Here is a 16,873-nt window from a genome sequence, read left to right as displayed (position 1 = left end):
GTGGTGATGGTCATGGTGAAGGTGATTGGCATATTGATAATGTTGACAATGATGGTGTTGATGGTGATGGTGAAGATGATGGTGATATTGATGATGTTGATAGTGATGGTGGTGATGGCCAGTGTGAAGATGATGGTGATGGGGATGTTGATGATGTTGATAATGGTGGTGGCGATGATGATGGTGGTGATGGTGGTGATGGTGATAATGGGGATGGTGATGATGAATTTGATGGAGATCCTGCTCATAGTGATCATGATGGTGTTGATGGTGATGGTAAAGATGAAAATGATGGAGATATTGATGATGTTGATATTGATGGTGGCGATGGTGGTGACGGTCATGGTGGTGATGGTGATGATGAATTTGATGGTGATGCTGCTGCTGATGGTGATCATGATGGTGTTAATGAAGATGTTGATCATGATGGTGATGGTGAAGGTAGTGATGATGGGGATATTGATGATGTTGATAATCATGGTGGTAATATTAATGTTGGTGATGATGATAGTGATGGTAGTGATTATATGGAGCCTCCTCCTTCTCATAAAATTACATATTGAAATCTTACTCTTCTTTGGTCATTCTTCACTGAGGAAGAAGATTGAAGAGTAGAGGCGTTGTAGGCAGGGCAGGACCTAACATAACTTAACAACACAGATAAATGAAGAAAGTGAGGGTCATGAGTGGGTTTGCCCCATGGAGGTAGGCTGTACCTAGGTTTGCTTGTCACTTGGTGTCAGTAAGCAGGAATTGTAAGAGAAGGGTGTGAAAGGTGATGGGATCTGCAGAACTGGCCCTGGTTTTTCCCTCTTCCTAGATCCAGGCTTCCATTCCCACAACTGTGTTGCTACTTTAAGTGTTGATCTAGACCCTGCTCCACTGAACTGCTCACAGTACCTCTACTCTTCAGTTTCTCTTGGCAATGCCCTTGTGGCCAAAGGAAAGTAAGATCTCAAGATGTGGATTTAGAAGCTGGAAGTGGAAAGAGGAAGAGATTTGAGGTAGCCTGACTCAGCTGTCCACTTCCACTTCATGAAGCAGGAGGGAGGGAGGCAGGGAGACAGAAGGGGAGAAGGAACATACGAGAGAGTTCTTTTCCTGCCTTTTACAGTAGAGTGATGCTGCCCATATGTAATGTCAATCATACAACTAACTTCTACCATGGTGTGGGAGATTAGGACTAGAAATATTTTAGAAAAACAGCCCCCTGGACAGTAAGTAGTGTCCAGCTCTAGTGGGACAGACGTAGACATTGGAGTCCAGCAGAGCTAATTCTGTTTTAGCTGTGGACTTCAATTAATTTTTTAATCTCTTTGCATCTCCATTTGTTTATCAGTAGAACAGGGATGATAGGTGTTCCACGGGATTACAGAAGATTGAATGAAGTAAAGTATATGAAGCATTGTGTTAGTGTCCTCAGGCTGCCATAACAAATCTCCACAAGCTTGGTACCTTAAAACAACAATTTAATTTTCTCACAGTTCTGCAGGCTGGAAGTCTGAAATTAAGGTGTAGGCAGGCAGGGCCACGCTCTTTATAAAGACCCTGGAGAAGCATCTTCCTTTGTCTCTTCTTAGCTTCTGGTGGCTCCAGAAATCCTTAGCATTCCTTGAAATCCTTGGTTTATAGCAGCATCACTCAGTATCTGCCTCCATCTTCACATGGCCATCTTCTCTGTGTGTGTCTACAAACGTCCTCTCCTCATGAAGACACAATCATTGGATTTAGGACTCACTGTGACCCAGTATGACCTCATCTTAACTTGACTACATCTACAAAGACAGTTTCTAAATAAGGTCACATTCATAGGTATTGGGGTTAGGACTTCAACATGTCTTTTTGGAGAGCACAACTCAACTCAACTCACTACATTTGCCTAGCCCAGAGATTGGCGTTTTGTAGGTGATCAAAATTGTTAATCCCCTTTACCTCTCATTCCCTCTTCTCGAAGATGAAAAAACAAGTTGTTGCCTTCTTTGAAGGTAAAGGGGATTAACAATCTTGAAAACAGATTGCTGATCTTTAGCTACTGTGTTCTTTTACAGACAGATTTTTTTTAGTTTCCTTTCCATCAATATTTTGACATAACCTCCATGCAATGCTATTTATGTTTATTCACTTATCGATTTTTTTCTTGTCTAGTAGGTACACAATCAGGGCTTAGGGAGCAGAGGGACATGTCTAGAACAAATGGAGTACTTGGATTTCATTTTGGTGCTAATCAAAATTCAAGATTTAGGATCAGGAGGATGTTAGAGCAAGAAAACAGAATTGGTTCTCTGACAGTCTCTGATAACAGCCTCTGTGGACAGAGGCTGATTTATCAAAGATGAGTTATAAGTGGCATCACACTTTGATTCAGGTTTCAATAAGCATTTGAACTGAAGCTCCTGTTTTTGACCTAACTTAGCTTTGACAGTCTAGAAGGTCAGGGTGGCCTCATTGGTCTGTCAGAAAAAATGTAACCTTGACTACAGTCTGCACTGTGGCTGCAAGAATGAGGAATAGGCTAATTGTCTTCTAGCTCCTAAACAATATATTCGGTATCCCATGGTCTGGAGCCATTTTGAATTAAACTAATTGTCACAGGTTGGCTTTTCTGGAGACAGATGCTGATGCAGAATTTGGGGTATAATATGCTTTCCATTGTGCAGAGAAGAGTTAGCATATCAAACTGAAGGCTGCTATCCTTAGAAAAGCTTTCTTACAAGATTGATCCTGGGCTGATGTCTGGAAACTTGGATTTCAGAATTCCCATCTTCTTAAAACTGCTAAGAGTGGCTCCCTGTGCCTGAACTGTTTTTTACACATATAGTTTATGCTGATTACCTGCTGTTTTTCTTGGAGTATGAAATTTTGGTACATGCCAGGCACAGGGTGCCTGTGTGATCAGCCTCGAATAAAAACCCTGGACACTGAGTCCCTAATGAGCTTCCCTGGTAGAAAACATTTCACATGAGTTGTCACAACCCCTCGCTGGGGGAATTAAGCACGTCTTTTGTGACTCTGCTGGAGTCTGGAAGCATATGCCTGGTTTTCCTTGGGCTTTACTCCATTCTTCCCTTTTCTGACTTTGCTTTGTATCTCTTTGCTGTAATAAACCATACTTGTGGGTGGGATTGTATGCAGGTGGCCTTGGGGACCCTTGGTACAATCAGTGACCCCCTATGAAAGGAAAAAGAAAGGAGCAGGATTGAAAACAGGAAGAAGTTGGGTTGTGATTTGGGTTGACAAAGCCTCAGCAGTCTGGGTGATTTTCATCTATCAAATTTGCCTTACTTTTTTTTATAATCGTCATAATAATAGTAGTAATAATAATAATTATCTCTTATTACACAAGTAATACCTAGCCATTGCAGAAATATTAGAAAACAAGCATAAATAAGGTGGAAAAGCTCATCAAGAAATTACATTCAAATAAAATTCTGGAGGATTTTCTGTATAATTTACACATGTATATCTATATATGCACATTATTTTAGTGAAATGGAGATTATACTGTGTGTATTTTTTGCAAAGTTACATTAGTATATAAGTCTTTTTATATATTATTAGAAATTATTCAAATATCTTCTTTTAAATGTTAAGATATTCAGAACTATAGGGAAAGGGAGGAAATCTTAAAAAGCACCCAGAAAACAAAAACAGATCCTTCTGAAAGGTCATCAGGCACACTTCTGTCAGAAGACAGTAGAGTGGCACCATCAACATTTTGAGGGAAAGTTATTTTAGCCTTGAATTATGTAGCCAGCCATACTGTCAATCAAACTGAGAACTAAGTGACAGCATTGCCAGATGTGAGAAAAGAACATCTTCTCTAAACAAACTTACTTGAGAATAAATAGATACTTAGGATACTTCATTAAAATAAAAAAGAATTATCCAAGAAAAAGGAAGAAATGGGATCCAAGAAACAGTTTTTCTTCAATGAGTAATGCTGTGACAATATAGAAGGCAGTGAAGAAAAAGAAAAAGCTCTCTATGATACCAGAAAACCTAGAAAGTAGCCAGGTCTGATTAAATCAGAAAGTCGGAGAACTCTGGAGTGATGACTTTAAGAAAAAGTAAATTTGACTCTCTGTAACAGATAGCATTATTACGAACATGGGTGTATGCTAGGAAGAAAAAAGATACGCCATGAAAAACTTCAGGAAAAACAAAATGTCACACAAGTAAGTGCTAATTCACATTGAAGCAAACTAAAAATGTAGCCTGATTTGGAATAATTGATAAAGTGTGAGAAAAGGGACTGAATTAAGAGCATACTCCTTTGAGGGGCAGATATTTAGTGACACAGGATTGGATCCAATTACTTTACTCTGCAGTGAGCAACATTTGCCTAATCATAATAATAATAATATCTTTTAAAATTTGTAGTTGCTGGGATTAACCTATAAACAATAATCAGGATTGAATTCTGGTTGCAGAACAAAATATATATGCTATAAACTTAAAAAATGCTGGAAGGCAGAAGCAGGGAAGGAGGGGTGGGGGTAAATGTGGCCCACTAATCTCACCAGTCAGAAGACAAGAGATTTTCTCTAAATGTAATACCGTAAAAATTGGCGTTTAATTATTTAATCTAAAGTTATAGAGGGTAGCGGGAAGGTGAGAGTGCCATGGGTTCTTCCTCTGGCCTCTGCAAAATTCTACCCATGATTCTCAGAAAATGTCACAGATCCCTAGTGCTTCCTTCGGATTATCGTGTAATTGATTTGGGAACTTAACATTATTGAGTGTCTGTGATGTGCTAGGCTTGCGGCTGGATGATGCTGTTGTGTGCAAATCACCATGCCTCAGGTCTTTGACAGGCTTGTCATGCACTGAGGAAATTCAGGCTCAGAGAGGACCAGCGAGGGCCTCCAGGTAGCCAGCTGGTAGCTGGCAGAGCGGGACTCAAATGCAAGTGAGTCCCCTGGCTCCCTGCTTGGTCTGCTCTGACACTCTATCATCTGTGTGGCCTGGGAGACATGCAGTCTGACCACGCATGAATCCTGCTCTCCTCTTGTCTCCACAGGTTCTGCCGCACCATGGCCTCCACGCAGCAGGGTTCTTCATCGCCTTCCTCTTCTCCCTTGTGCTGACCTGGGCTGCCCTCTTCCTCATGGTTCGCTATCAGTGTCTGAAGGGAAACATGCTTACCAGACATCAAGTGAGTCTTCCCTGAGGGTGGTTTGGAAGGTGGTGGATGTGAGGTTGAAGTTCATCCCCCACTTCTGTGGGTCTCAGCCCTGGATCCCCATCAGCATCGCTGAGGGAGCTGTGCACAAAAACCCATGCCCAGGGCCCACCTCCAAAACTGATGTTTGTCCTGGGATGCATCCCCATCATTCTTTTTTTTTTTTTCTTAAGAGCCAGGGTCTTGCTGTGCTGCCCAGGCTGAGTCCAGTGGGGATTCATAGGCACAATCACAGAACACTACAACTTGGAACTCCTGGGCTTCAGCAATCCTCCTGCTTCAGCCTTCCAGGTAGCTGGGACTGCAGCTACGCACCAATATGCCTGGTTTAGTCATTTTTAAAATTTCTAACCAGCAACCAGGTGGGAGAACCGCTGCAGCCATTACCCCATACAAAGCCCGTCACCCACAAGCAGCCTGTCACCCACATGCATCCCATTACCCCACACGCATCCCGTCACCCACACGCATCCCGTCACCCCACACGCATCCCATCACCCACACGCACCCCATCACCCACATGCAGCCCATCACCTGAGACTAGAATTCCAATTCAAATAGTTTATGTGTGAAGTGATCCCAGGACATAAGGGGAGGGGGTGGGAAGAGAGGCAGAAAGGGAAGGTGGCTGGTAAAGGGTGTGTTTCATCAGGGACCTGGGTCCTGATGGACTTAGTCCTGCCCAGGGGCTCTGGAGGCTGGAAATTCCGCCCCAGCCTGTGTGAGGAGCCTGTTGCTCATTTTGTCCCTGCTTCTTGGAGGAGAGGATTGTCATTTGAAAATGAGGTCAGCCTACAATCTCCTTGGCGGGCAAAAGTGAGAAGAAAAACGTCCCATCTAATCAGACCTTGTACTGATTCTCCCGAAGCTGTTATCAATCAGAAGAACTAAACGCATCCTGCTGCTTTGATGTCAGAGCAGGATTCATTTTCCAGAGATTAAGGCAGATCATGAGAACTGCACAGAGGAAAGCATGAGTATGAATTTGATTTAAGGCCTGAAGACTTTGCAGTACCTTTTCCCTGGCATCACAGAATGAACTCTTCTCACATTTTTCTTTATTTTTTTGCCAGCATAGTGGTGGTCAGTGGCCTGCACTAAAACAGAAGGCAGCCTTCAGAGTTGGATTGGGGTCAAAAATCAACCGGGCTCTTTTGAGCTGTGTCACCTTCACTAACGTTATTTCACTTCTGTGGCCTCAGTTTTCCTATATGTAAAGTGGGGGCACCAACACTTCGTTGTTGTAACAGCTTCACGATAACACAAAGAAACCACTGAAAATAATATCTGGCACAGGGACAAGAATCGTTAAAGGTTAGCTATAGCTATCATGCATTTTTGCAGAGTTAATGATGTTGGAGACAAAACAGATATATCTCTTATCCAATCAGAGGGTTGGGCTTAGTTATCTCTAATGTCACTTCCAGCTCACAATCCTATATTCTTTCTTTCTTTATTTTTTTGAGACAGAGTCTCACTCTCACCCAGGCTGGAGTGCAGTGGCACAATCTCGACTCACTGCAGCTTCCATCTCCTGGGTTCAAGCGATTCTCCTGCCTCAGCCTCCTGAGTAGCTGGGATTACAGGCGCCTGCCACCACGCCTGGCTAATTTTTGTATTTTTAGTAGAGACAGGGTTTCACCATGTTGGCCAGGCTGGTGTCAACTCCTAACCTCAAGTGATCCATCCACCTCAGCCTCCCAAAGTGCTGGGATTACAGGCGTGAGCCACCACGCCCCGCTCAATCCTATATTCTGATTAGAAACCAGCCAGGTCTCTGATGTCAAGGTCCACCATTCCCGTTGTGAGGTTTCCTCTACCTGATAATGATAAAGATGATGATAGTGAAATATTTTATAGGTCTTACAGGTTGAAAAGTTCTTTCTGTCCATTGTTCCACTTTACCCACACAACATCCTCACGCAGGGCTATTGGAATTATGATCCCATTTCTTTGCAGAGGAAACGGAGGCTCAGGGACATTTGCAAAGGTTTGTCTGGGTTTACCGTGGTCACAGTGGTGGGACTGATTGGGTGCTCTGACTGCAGACCCCTGGCCTTCCCTCCTGGCTTTCTCAGCACATGGAATTCACAAGAAAGCCCAATCAATTATTATTTCTGCAATTCTCCTGAAGGTTTGGCAGTATGAGAGCAAGCTGGAACCCTTGCCGTTCACCTCAGCTGATGGCGTGAATGAGGACCTTTCCCTTAACGACCAAATGATAGACATTCTGTCTTCCGAGGACCCTGGGAGCATGCTTCAAGCCTTAGAAGAGTAAGAATTCTAAATCCCATTATATTTCCACAGATGTGATGAATGTTTTAACGACAGTGACATAAGGCCAAACACTGAGTATATTTCATTCATTCAGTTAATCATTCGTCACTCTGTAGTCATAATTCAACAACTGCTGTGTACTGAATGTTTGGCATCTAGGAAAAGAGGTGTAGAAGACATACTTCCTGCTTTAAGGAAGTCTGATCTAGTAGGAAAGACTGAAACATAAACAGAAGTGACCACAAAATTGGGTGACCACCATGCTAATGGGACGGTCAGGGCTGGCAGAGCACAGAAGAGGAAGTAATTACTTCTGAGAAAGTCATAGAAATTCTTCTCAGAGCAGGTGGCATTGAACTAATTATTTAAAATTTTTTTAAAATTTATTTTTAACTTTTAAGTTTAGGGATATGTGTGTAGGTTTGTTATATAGGTAAACTCATGTCACAGGGGGTTTGTTGTACAGATTATTTCATCATCCAGATATTAAGTCTAGTAGTCATTAGTTAAGAGGGAGAGAATCTGAATTGATTCTGAAAGCTTATGAAGAAGCTTTCCAAGTTGATTAAGCATGGAAACAATTTTCAGACAGAGGAAAGAAAGGGCAGATGTAAGGATGTGAAAGGAGCAAGGTGTGTTTGGTGAGATGTCAGTAGCCAAGTGTGGCTGATGTGCAGATTGGGGTATTGAGTATAGAAAATAAAGAAGAGGCAGCAGGGGAGAGAGGCTAGACCAGGTGATGTGAGTGTGTGCTGAACTGAATTCATTTCTTCTTATGTAGTTAATGAATATTAACATCATACTCCCTATGTGCAATAGCAGATAGTGCCAGACACTGTTTAAGAACTTTACAGAACCAACTCGTATAATCCTCTTAACAAGCCCATGAAGTAGGTGTTGCTCTCTGTAACATCATGGATGAGAACTTGAGAGAGATCAAGTAACTTGCCCAAGGGCATATAGTAGTAAATGATAGGGTCAGGTTTTAAACTCAGGTCATCTGCTCCATGGTCCAGGCTCTTAATCATTGTCCAAGATTTCTCCTGGATGGACACATGGGTCACAGTCTAATAGGTAACCTTAACTAGATAAGGTTCATCAGCATGGTCTTGCCGTTCCTTCTTTCCTTTCATCAGATATTTAAGATGACTTCTTTATATTTTCTTTAATTTTCCTTTTTTTTTGCCAAAAATCTCAATCTTATTTTTTTATTTACTCCCAAACAAAATTATTTTGAAGTCTCTGACTGAAGACGTTATTATTTGTACCCTCATTCTGTGTCTGTTATCTAGAGTACCACTCGGTTTTTGATCATATTTTCTTGTCTCGTATCTCTGTGTATTTTTGATTATGTGCTAGACATTGTATAGGAAGTTGAGAAGACAATCTCAGGACGAGGGTGATGTTATCTTCTTCTAAGTGGCTAGCAACATAATTATGGATTATATTAATCCAATCAGAGATTGAGATCATTCAAAGCTGGGCTTCATTTCTCCCAGATCAAATTCTTATTTGGTTATATCTGATTATTTTTATTTTAACATTCTTTGCTTTCTTGTTAGACTGCTGATGATTAATAATGGGGCCAAATGTGAACCCTTCAAATTGGATTCCATTTATAGGAAACCTTTTTTATTCTAGATTAAAGGTGTGTGGCTTACTGTCCACTCATTACCCACTGGAGGGTAATTTCTGTGAATTTGGAATCATCAAGATGACAATAAACTGTAATGCCTTATGTTTTCAGATAAAATACCTTATGTTTATGTCGCATTTAGAAATGTGCACACCCCTTATTTAATTTGGTGCTCATGTCATACCCCTTATTTAATTTGGTACTGCTTTTTGGATGGCATCTTATTTTCAGTGTTTGATAGTTGAGGTAGCTGAGGCTCAGCTAGGCTGAGAGGTTTACCCACAGTGATACATGTAGTGAGTGAAGAATGGAACTTGAGCTTCCTCACTATTTAGGCTCAGGCACATTTATATTTTACAGACTTTCTCTGAGCCTGGTTTTCTTATCTCTCAAATGGGGAACCCATAACCTAGAGCCTTGTGATACTGTCATGTGTAATGATGTGAAAGAGACTTGTGATGGGGATGCATCCTTATGGTGATAGCTGCCTGTGAGCCCTGGTCAGATTAGCAGACCCTAAAGAGAAGTGGTCAGGGTGATTAGCCCTTCCTTGAGTCTTTCTCAAGAGAATTGAAAGCATACTGAAAATGGGAGACCTGGGAAGCAAAACTGAGCAGCTTCCTGATCCTATCTCCCTGGGTCCAGGAAATGGTGTCCTGTGACACAAAGCGGCAGATCCTAGGTAGAACCAGAAACGGCTCTGCCTCATCCTTTTCAGGAGCAACTACTTACTGGCCTGAGAGAAGAGCTCTGCTATGTCTGACTCATGCCACTTTGTGAGCTCAGTGACTGTTCTCAGAAGAAAGGGACTCTCCTCTTTTTTGAATGGGTGCTCCTTCCTCACTGAGTGCCTGGTGAAGAGCCAAGCCTGGAGCCTCGTAAGTGCAGGGCTGACCTTGCACCAAGAGGGGCGTCAGGGCTTGTTAGTCCATTTCTGGGTGCCAGAGTTGTCTGGCTTGGTTAATTAAGCCTTGTGCAGCCATCCAGATGCCATTCTTCATTTTCACTTAATTCCCTAATCAGAATGCCAAGGATTACAAATTAAAATTTGCCACCTTGTCTGAAGTAGTAGGGAGAAATGGACGAGCAATGGAAGGCAAAGTTATTGGCAGAGGTTCATAAATGTCACTTATTATATTAAGTGGTGTGAGCAGCTAATTATCATGATTTCAGAGCTAAAAGTCTGTTTTCTTACAAAACATGAAAATGAAAACTAGAGTGAAATGATTTGGATCATGCAATCAGCACCTGGATATTTAATTTGCAAGTATGTGGTACTCTATAGCCTTCCGACTAAAGTAATTAATACTTTAAAATAGGAAAGTATTAATCCTCCTGTCTTTGTTTTGTATTCAAAAAGTGATGGGGCATAAGAAGCCCAGTCTTTCTTTATCCCTGCATTATATGAAATTATAAGCAGCTGCTGCAGTTTGCCAGTCCTGATGCTTGAGTACAATAGGAATGTTGAAGTTTATAATGATTTTGTTCTTGCACCTCTGGAATTTTATATTCATTTCTCTTGGGAGCTTGTCTTATTTTGCCTGAAGAGTGTTTAGCATTGATTATCAAGCATGCACTGAGAGTGTTCAGCTTGTGAGCTAAATTCATTCCTCTCTTCCTCTCCCCCAGCTTCCCATCCTCCCTCCCGTCCCAACATTCAATATTTATTGAACGCCAATTCAGTTTCAGGCATTGTGGTTGGACACTAGTTTTAAGATCCCAGCCTTTTTTTTTCAATTATAGCATTGCCAATTACTTTTAATCTTTCCATCTTGCTGTGTAGTCCTGCTTGGATGCTCCCAGAAAGAAAATGTCACTCAGAATGGCAGAAGCTTAGTATGCGTGGAAATCTGTGATACACTCCACACTAAAAATAGCATTTTTCTCTGACAAATCAGTTATCCCATTTGTAATTCTAACATGAAGCTTAGCTGGGATTCGAAATATGCCATTAGGTGACTTGATTGCCCTCTCGTTTCAAGCCCCATCAGAGCTATAACTTTGCTCCATCCTGCTGAGTTATTTTTGACAAAGAGCATTTCCTAGGTGTGCATGGTGGTTTATCTTTTACATTGCTTATTCATAGGCTGTCTCTTACAGAGAGGATTTGAGGAAGGAATATTTCCTTTGATTTTTATCAGGCTCCTTGACCGTGGTTATAATGGAGGTGGACTCAGTCCCAGCACATGCTGGGACCAGGAGGAGGGAGGAACTGGGCAGGACTGGCTGGTCCTGGAAGCTTCTAGGGGCATGGAGTGCCGAGCGTGTTTTAGCTCCAGCCTTACTCTGGGCCTGACCACTGCCACATACCTCTCGCCTGTGATCTTATTTAATTCTCACAACTCTCTCGTTTTAGATCAGGAAGCTGGGGTTCAGAAAGGTTTATTGGTTTTTCCCTAAGGTCACACAGGTAGTAATGGATTTGGCTTAGGCCTGAGTGTTTTCGATCTTTTCTTCTATTGACCGAACAGCTTTTTGAAAAGACTGAGCTTAGATTTTTCAGAGTCAAAGAACATAAGACAAAAAAAGAAGTTCAGATCTATGTCTGTTTCCTCTATTATTAGAACGAGCTTAGGACTCTTTCTGGATGCTACCAACATTGCCTCTAAAGTGTCTTGAAATTGTGTTTGTACAAAGTAAGTGTTCCATGAGTATTTGTCAAATTGAGGCTTTTAAATATGTGTGTTTAGTAGTTTTTTATGTGCCAACCATATGGTATATTTTTACAACTACTCTTTTTATTCTTTGTAAACACTTTAGAGAAATGATTTTGTTCCTCATCTCTAAAAACCTGAAGCCCAGGGAAATTAAACAACTCATCCAAGGTTCTTTGTTCACTTGTTCTTTGATTGGGTTGCTGGTTCATGCATGCAGTACTTTTTAAAAAGCAATTAATGGATTGATGAATCCAACAGATTCTTGCTGAGGTCTCCTTCTGCACCAAGCACTGTGGTAGATCCAAGACTCTTGTTTGCCGGACACTAGCAAGTAAGAGTCTTGGTTTTTGTCCTTATAGAGCGTACACAAGCAAACACAACCCCATGCACTGGTAACTCTTTGATTCTACACTATGGTCAGAGCTATGACGGGGCAAGGGGCTCTGTTAAAGAATCTTGGAGAGGACTCTTCTAATGGAGGCTTGTTAAGCTGAGAGCTGGTGATGAGCGTTTTGGAGTGGGCAGCATGCACAGGAGGTGGGAAGCGATGTGGACATTTGAGGACCCAAAAAAGGACCAGGCCAGGGTGGGAGGTGTAGAGGGCACAGAGATTGAAGAGTCATCAGAGCCATTGAGGGGCCTTCCCTACAGCAGCACTGCCTCCATTCTTTATCCTGAAATTCTAATTTTCTTCACAACACTTAAGGCTGCCAGAAACTACCTCTTTTTTTTTTTTTTTTTTCAATTAATGTTGTTGTATTTCATCTTACTCACCTGAGCAGTAAGTTCTGTGAGTGCAGGGACCTTCTGTCTTGCTTGCTGATTCATCCCCAGTGCCTCCAACAGTGCCTGGCACAGTAGGTGCCTCTACACAATGGTGTTCTTGGTGGAAAGTCGCCTGCAGAGAAAATTTGAGGCTATAAGATACATGATAGCAAAGATTAGGAGGAGGTGCAGCATTACTCAAACCAGAAGACAACACAACATGTTTCCAGATGTGATGTGGCTCTTCAGGCTACCCAGCTTCCTCCAAGGATGTCCTGTGGCTGGGACACTCTTGCAGGGAGATTGTGTTTGATGGAAGGACTGGACAGGAGTTGGGCCATCATCTATCATGGTAGGAAGGACGGCAGAGTCTGTGTAGATGTAGCAGGTGTGTGGCTTGGGGAGGGAACATGGGATGAACCTGTCAGATGCTTCTCAATGAAGTTCAAGGTGAGGACAGCAGGGGAGGAAAAGGCGGGAATGTAAAAAGTGTGAAACAGTCCTGACCATGGGGAAGTGGCTTACTAGAGAAACCCAGACTTGCTGAGCAGCATGGAGTGCCCGTGTGAGACTGGTGGGCCTCCCTGCTTGGACGAGGTGCCTTCCCCTGCAGTGGTCTCAGTGGTCTGGATGGAGGCATGGAGGCCACTGGCAGGCAGGGCATAGAGCCCAGTGGTTAAAACCCAGGCCTGACTGCTGGGGTTGAGTCCCAGTTCCGCCACTTACTACATTGGTGACTCCAGTTTCCTTATCTATACAATGCAATGCAGTGCTGACCTCATCCCGGTGCCAGGACCTGAGCTGAGCTGGAGAGCTTCTCCAGGTGAGAGGGAGAGGGATAGGGACTTAGCTGTATTAGTATCCTGTGGCTGCTGTAACAAATCACCCTGACCTTGGTGTTTTCATGCAATAGAAACTCACCCTGTCACTGTTCTGGAGGCTAGAGTCCCCACTCAGTTTCTCTGGGCTGAAATCAAGGTATCAGCAGGGCCATGCCCCCTTCAAATGCTCTGGGAGGGTTGTTCCTGCCTCTGCTAGCTTCTGGGGCTTCCAAGGCTGCAGCACTTCTTGGCTTGTGGCCAACTTACTTCTGTCTCTGCCTGCACGTGACCTCCCCTTCTTCTGTGTGTATGAAATCTCCCTCTGCCTCTCTCTTAGGAGGCCACTTGGGACTGGATTTAGGGCTCACTGGATAATCCAGCATAGTCTCCTCGTGTCAAGATCCTTCACTTTTTTTTTTTTTTTTTTTGAGACGGAGTCTCGCACTGTTGCCCAGGCTGGAGTGCAGTGGCGTGATCTCTGCTCACTGCAAGCTCCACCTCCCGGGTTCCCGCCATTCTCCTGCCTCAGCCTCCCGAGTAGCTGGGACTACAGGCGCCCGCCACCATGCCCAGCTAATTTTTTGTATTTTTAGTAGAGACGGGGTTTCACCATCTTGGCCAGGATGGTCTCGATCTCCTGACCTCGTGATCCGCCCACCTCGGCCTCCCAAAGTGCTGGGATTACAGGCGTGAGCCACCGCGCCCGGCCATCCTTCACTTAATTATATCTGCAAAGGCCCTTTTCCCTTAGAAGGTCATATTTCCAGGTTCCAGGAATTAGGGCTGGAAATCTTTGGGTGGAAGTGATCACAATATCTCAAGAGGATGAGGAAGGAAGTGGAGACTTGAGGGACCTCGAGAAGAAGTGAAAGGAGGGGGTCAGTGGGTTAGAGGACTCGATGGGGTGTGTCAGAGAATGGTTTATGGAATGTTCCTGAGGAGCTGAGGGGTCTTCTTAGACACTGGCATGCTGGGAACGGTTACCTCTCCATCAGCAATGGTTGGTCCTGGGCTCAAACCCAGGTGTTCTGTCTCTAAGGCCAGGACATCCTCTGGTGCTTCCTGGCTGTTTGTGGACCATTTGGTGGAGATTCTTCTTAGATCATGCAAGAGGAGACTCACAAAGAGGGAAGAGCCTAAGGTCTGAGTGGAAGCAGCTCTTCTCTGAGTCTAGAATGCAGCTCGCCCACCTCCCCCACTTCCCTCAGGGTTGAGCGGGATAGACGTGGTTCCTTGCACATGGCAGATGCTCACGAAATAGTTCTGGGATTGAACCATCTCACTTCATGACCTGTTGTGATATATTCCACTGGAGATCCTTGTGGGGTGGTGGTCAGTTTTACGAGGCCCATAAATAATGCCCCTCTCTTTCCCTTCCAAGTTCTAAGCTGTTTTGAAACTCTGTTCTCCCTCCCTCCCTTCCTCCCTGCGTCCCTCTCTTCTTCCCTCCCTCCCTTCTTCCTTCCCTCCCTTCCTTCCTTCTCTTCCTTCCGTTTTTTTTACATGTGGATTAAGCATTTGGTCCATGCCAGGGGCTGTGTATGCGTGCTCTGCCTCTGAGGCTCTCAGCACAGTCTGTGATGCTCGGATTGTGTCTGTTTCCCATACCAAACCCTGTCCCTTGGGTGGCGCAGGCCTGGCAGTACCAGGCGAACCTCAACCAGCATGTTTGGGCTGGGTCTAAAGGGCCATTAGGACTTGTCAGAATGTGTGTGGGGCATTTCCAGCAGAGGGAACGAGTGCCAGAGGAGAGACTGCAGGAGGCTGGACATACAGGTGGTGGCAGGGAAGAGGCCTTAGTCTGTGAAAGGGGGTCCTCGTGGACCCTTGAATCCCTCCTCACTCCAGCCCCATGATACAGATAACCTGTGTCTAGGCCCTTCTACCTTTCTGGATGGATCAGTATCAGAGTTCACCTGGAGCACCAGATGGCTGGCAGGAGCAAAGGTCAGCTAAGGTGGACAGCAGCCCTATCCTCAAACCTGATCCTTGCTTCTGGATTTCCTGAGAGGTGGCAGGTTCCTGTGCAGCACCCGACATGACGGGGTTCTTATGGGGTTTGTAAAGGGGTCACTGGAGAGCAGAGCAGAGGGAATGCCTGCTGGGTTCCCACGGCAACTCTTGCTGTCATCTGCCAGCAAGGTGAGGATTTCTTGAGGAGTTCTGTCTGACAAACACCTTCTGTTCTTTTGGCAAGTGTTTACTGTGCTCTCCCTCAGCACTAGGCATGATGTAGGTTGGGTGCCAGGGAGGAAGCCAAGAAAAGCAGGGAGCCTCTCAATACCCACTGTCTGCAGGAAGAGAGGACTCATGTGCCAAGAAGCATGGTGCAGCTTACAGCGCAAGGTGGAACCAGCATTGCAGTGGCAGCTTCCACCCTACCCATGACACTCAGCGTGTTTCTCACTCTGTCCCCAACTGCTCGTTCTGCTCAGTTATGGCCAGCGGGGCCTGACTCAACAACAGAGTGGCTTCCTTCAGCGGCCTGGAATGGTGCTTACACCCCTGGACACAGATTAACCGTGCCCCACATGCCCAAGCCAAGCCTGGGTTCCAAGTTTCCTCAACGGCACAGTCCATAGGATTCTCCTTACTCCAGGCACAGTGTAGAACTCAGAAAACATCAGCAAAACTCCAGCCACCCCCGCAGTGATGCCCCTGGGCTCCTGGCCTGCACTGCCATTGCCCACCAAGGATTGGAGGAAACCCTTGGAAATGCAAGGAAAGGGCAGGTGGGCAGAGTCGCCTTAGGGAACGGAGAAGCTGACTGCTAAGTTGAAACCTCAAGGATGTAAATGCAAGGGAGAGGTGTCTCCAGTGAGAGGTCCCCTCTGGCACTGTGGATTCCAGAACCCAGAGAAATTCATGTGTGCCCTCCTTCTTCTCTCAAAGAGGAGCTTCTGAGAGACCCCATCTCCTCAAAAACTGCCATCTCTGCTAGGGGGCCTTCCCTGGGCTCCAGGGCTGACTCCAGGCCCCCTCTTCTCCGTATAGGATATATAGGCTGTTTTCAACCTCTTTTTTTTTTTTTTGAGACGGAGTCTCACTTTGTCACCCAGGCTGGAATGCAGTGGCACAATCTCGGCTCACTGCAACCTCTGCCTCCTAGGTTCAAGCGATTCTCCTGTCTCAGCCTCCTGAGTAGCTGGGATTATAGGCGCCCACCACCACCCGCAGCTAATTTTTGTATTTTTAGTAGAGACGGGGTTTCACCATGTTGGCCAGGCTGGTCTCGAACTCCTTGCCTCAGGTGATCCGCCTGCCTCGGCCTCCGAAAGGGCTGGGATCACAGGCATGAACCACCATGCCCGGCCTGTTTTCAGCCGCTCGTTTCAAGTTCCCATTGCAGCTCCAGATTCTTGGCATCTCAGTGCTGAAGAGAGGGTGGGCCTCGTTTGTAACAGGCACGCATTAAGGAGTCCAGCTCTACTTTTTGTTTACGTAATAGATTATTTTTTAGAACAGTTTTAGATTTATAGAAACATTGAGACGAGAATGTGGAGTTCCCATATCTCCCAGACCCCGTTTCCCCTAG

At 44.6% G+C, this 16,873-nt stretch overlaps 1 protein-coding gene across 2 annotated transcripts in view; it reads left to right on the top strand.

The window, feature by feature from the left end:
- The window catches only part of EVC2 (EvC ciliary complex subunit 2), a 146,579-nt gene that overhangs the window by 43,219 nt on the left and 86,487 nt on the right, over window positions 1-16,873 (top strand). For both annotated transcript variants that reach the window (XM_030800954.1, XM_030800953.1), the window contains exons 8-9: window positions 5,021-5,155; window positions 7,317-7,456. In XM_030800954.1, coding sequence (XP_030656814.1) covers window positions 5,021-5,155; window positions 7,317-7,456 — 275 coding nt within the window. The remainder of the gene's footprint in view (window positions 1-5,020; window positions 5,156-7,316; window positions 7,457-16,873) is intronic.

Source organism: Nomascus leucogenys, chromosome 20 (assembly GCF_006542625.1).
Source record: "Nomascus leucogenys isolate Asia chromosome 20, Asia_NLE_v1, whole genome shotgun sequence".
Taxonomy (NCBI): Eukaryota; Metazoa; Chordata; class Mammalia; order Primates; family Hylobatidae; genus Nomascus; species Nomascus leucogenys.
This window is presented reverse-complemented; position numbering and strand designations above follow the sequence as displayed.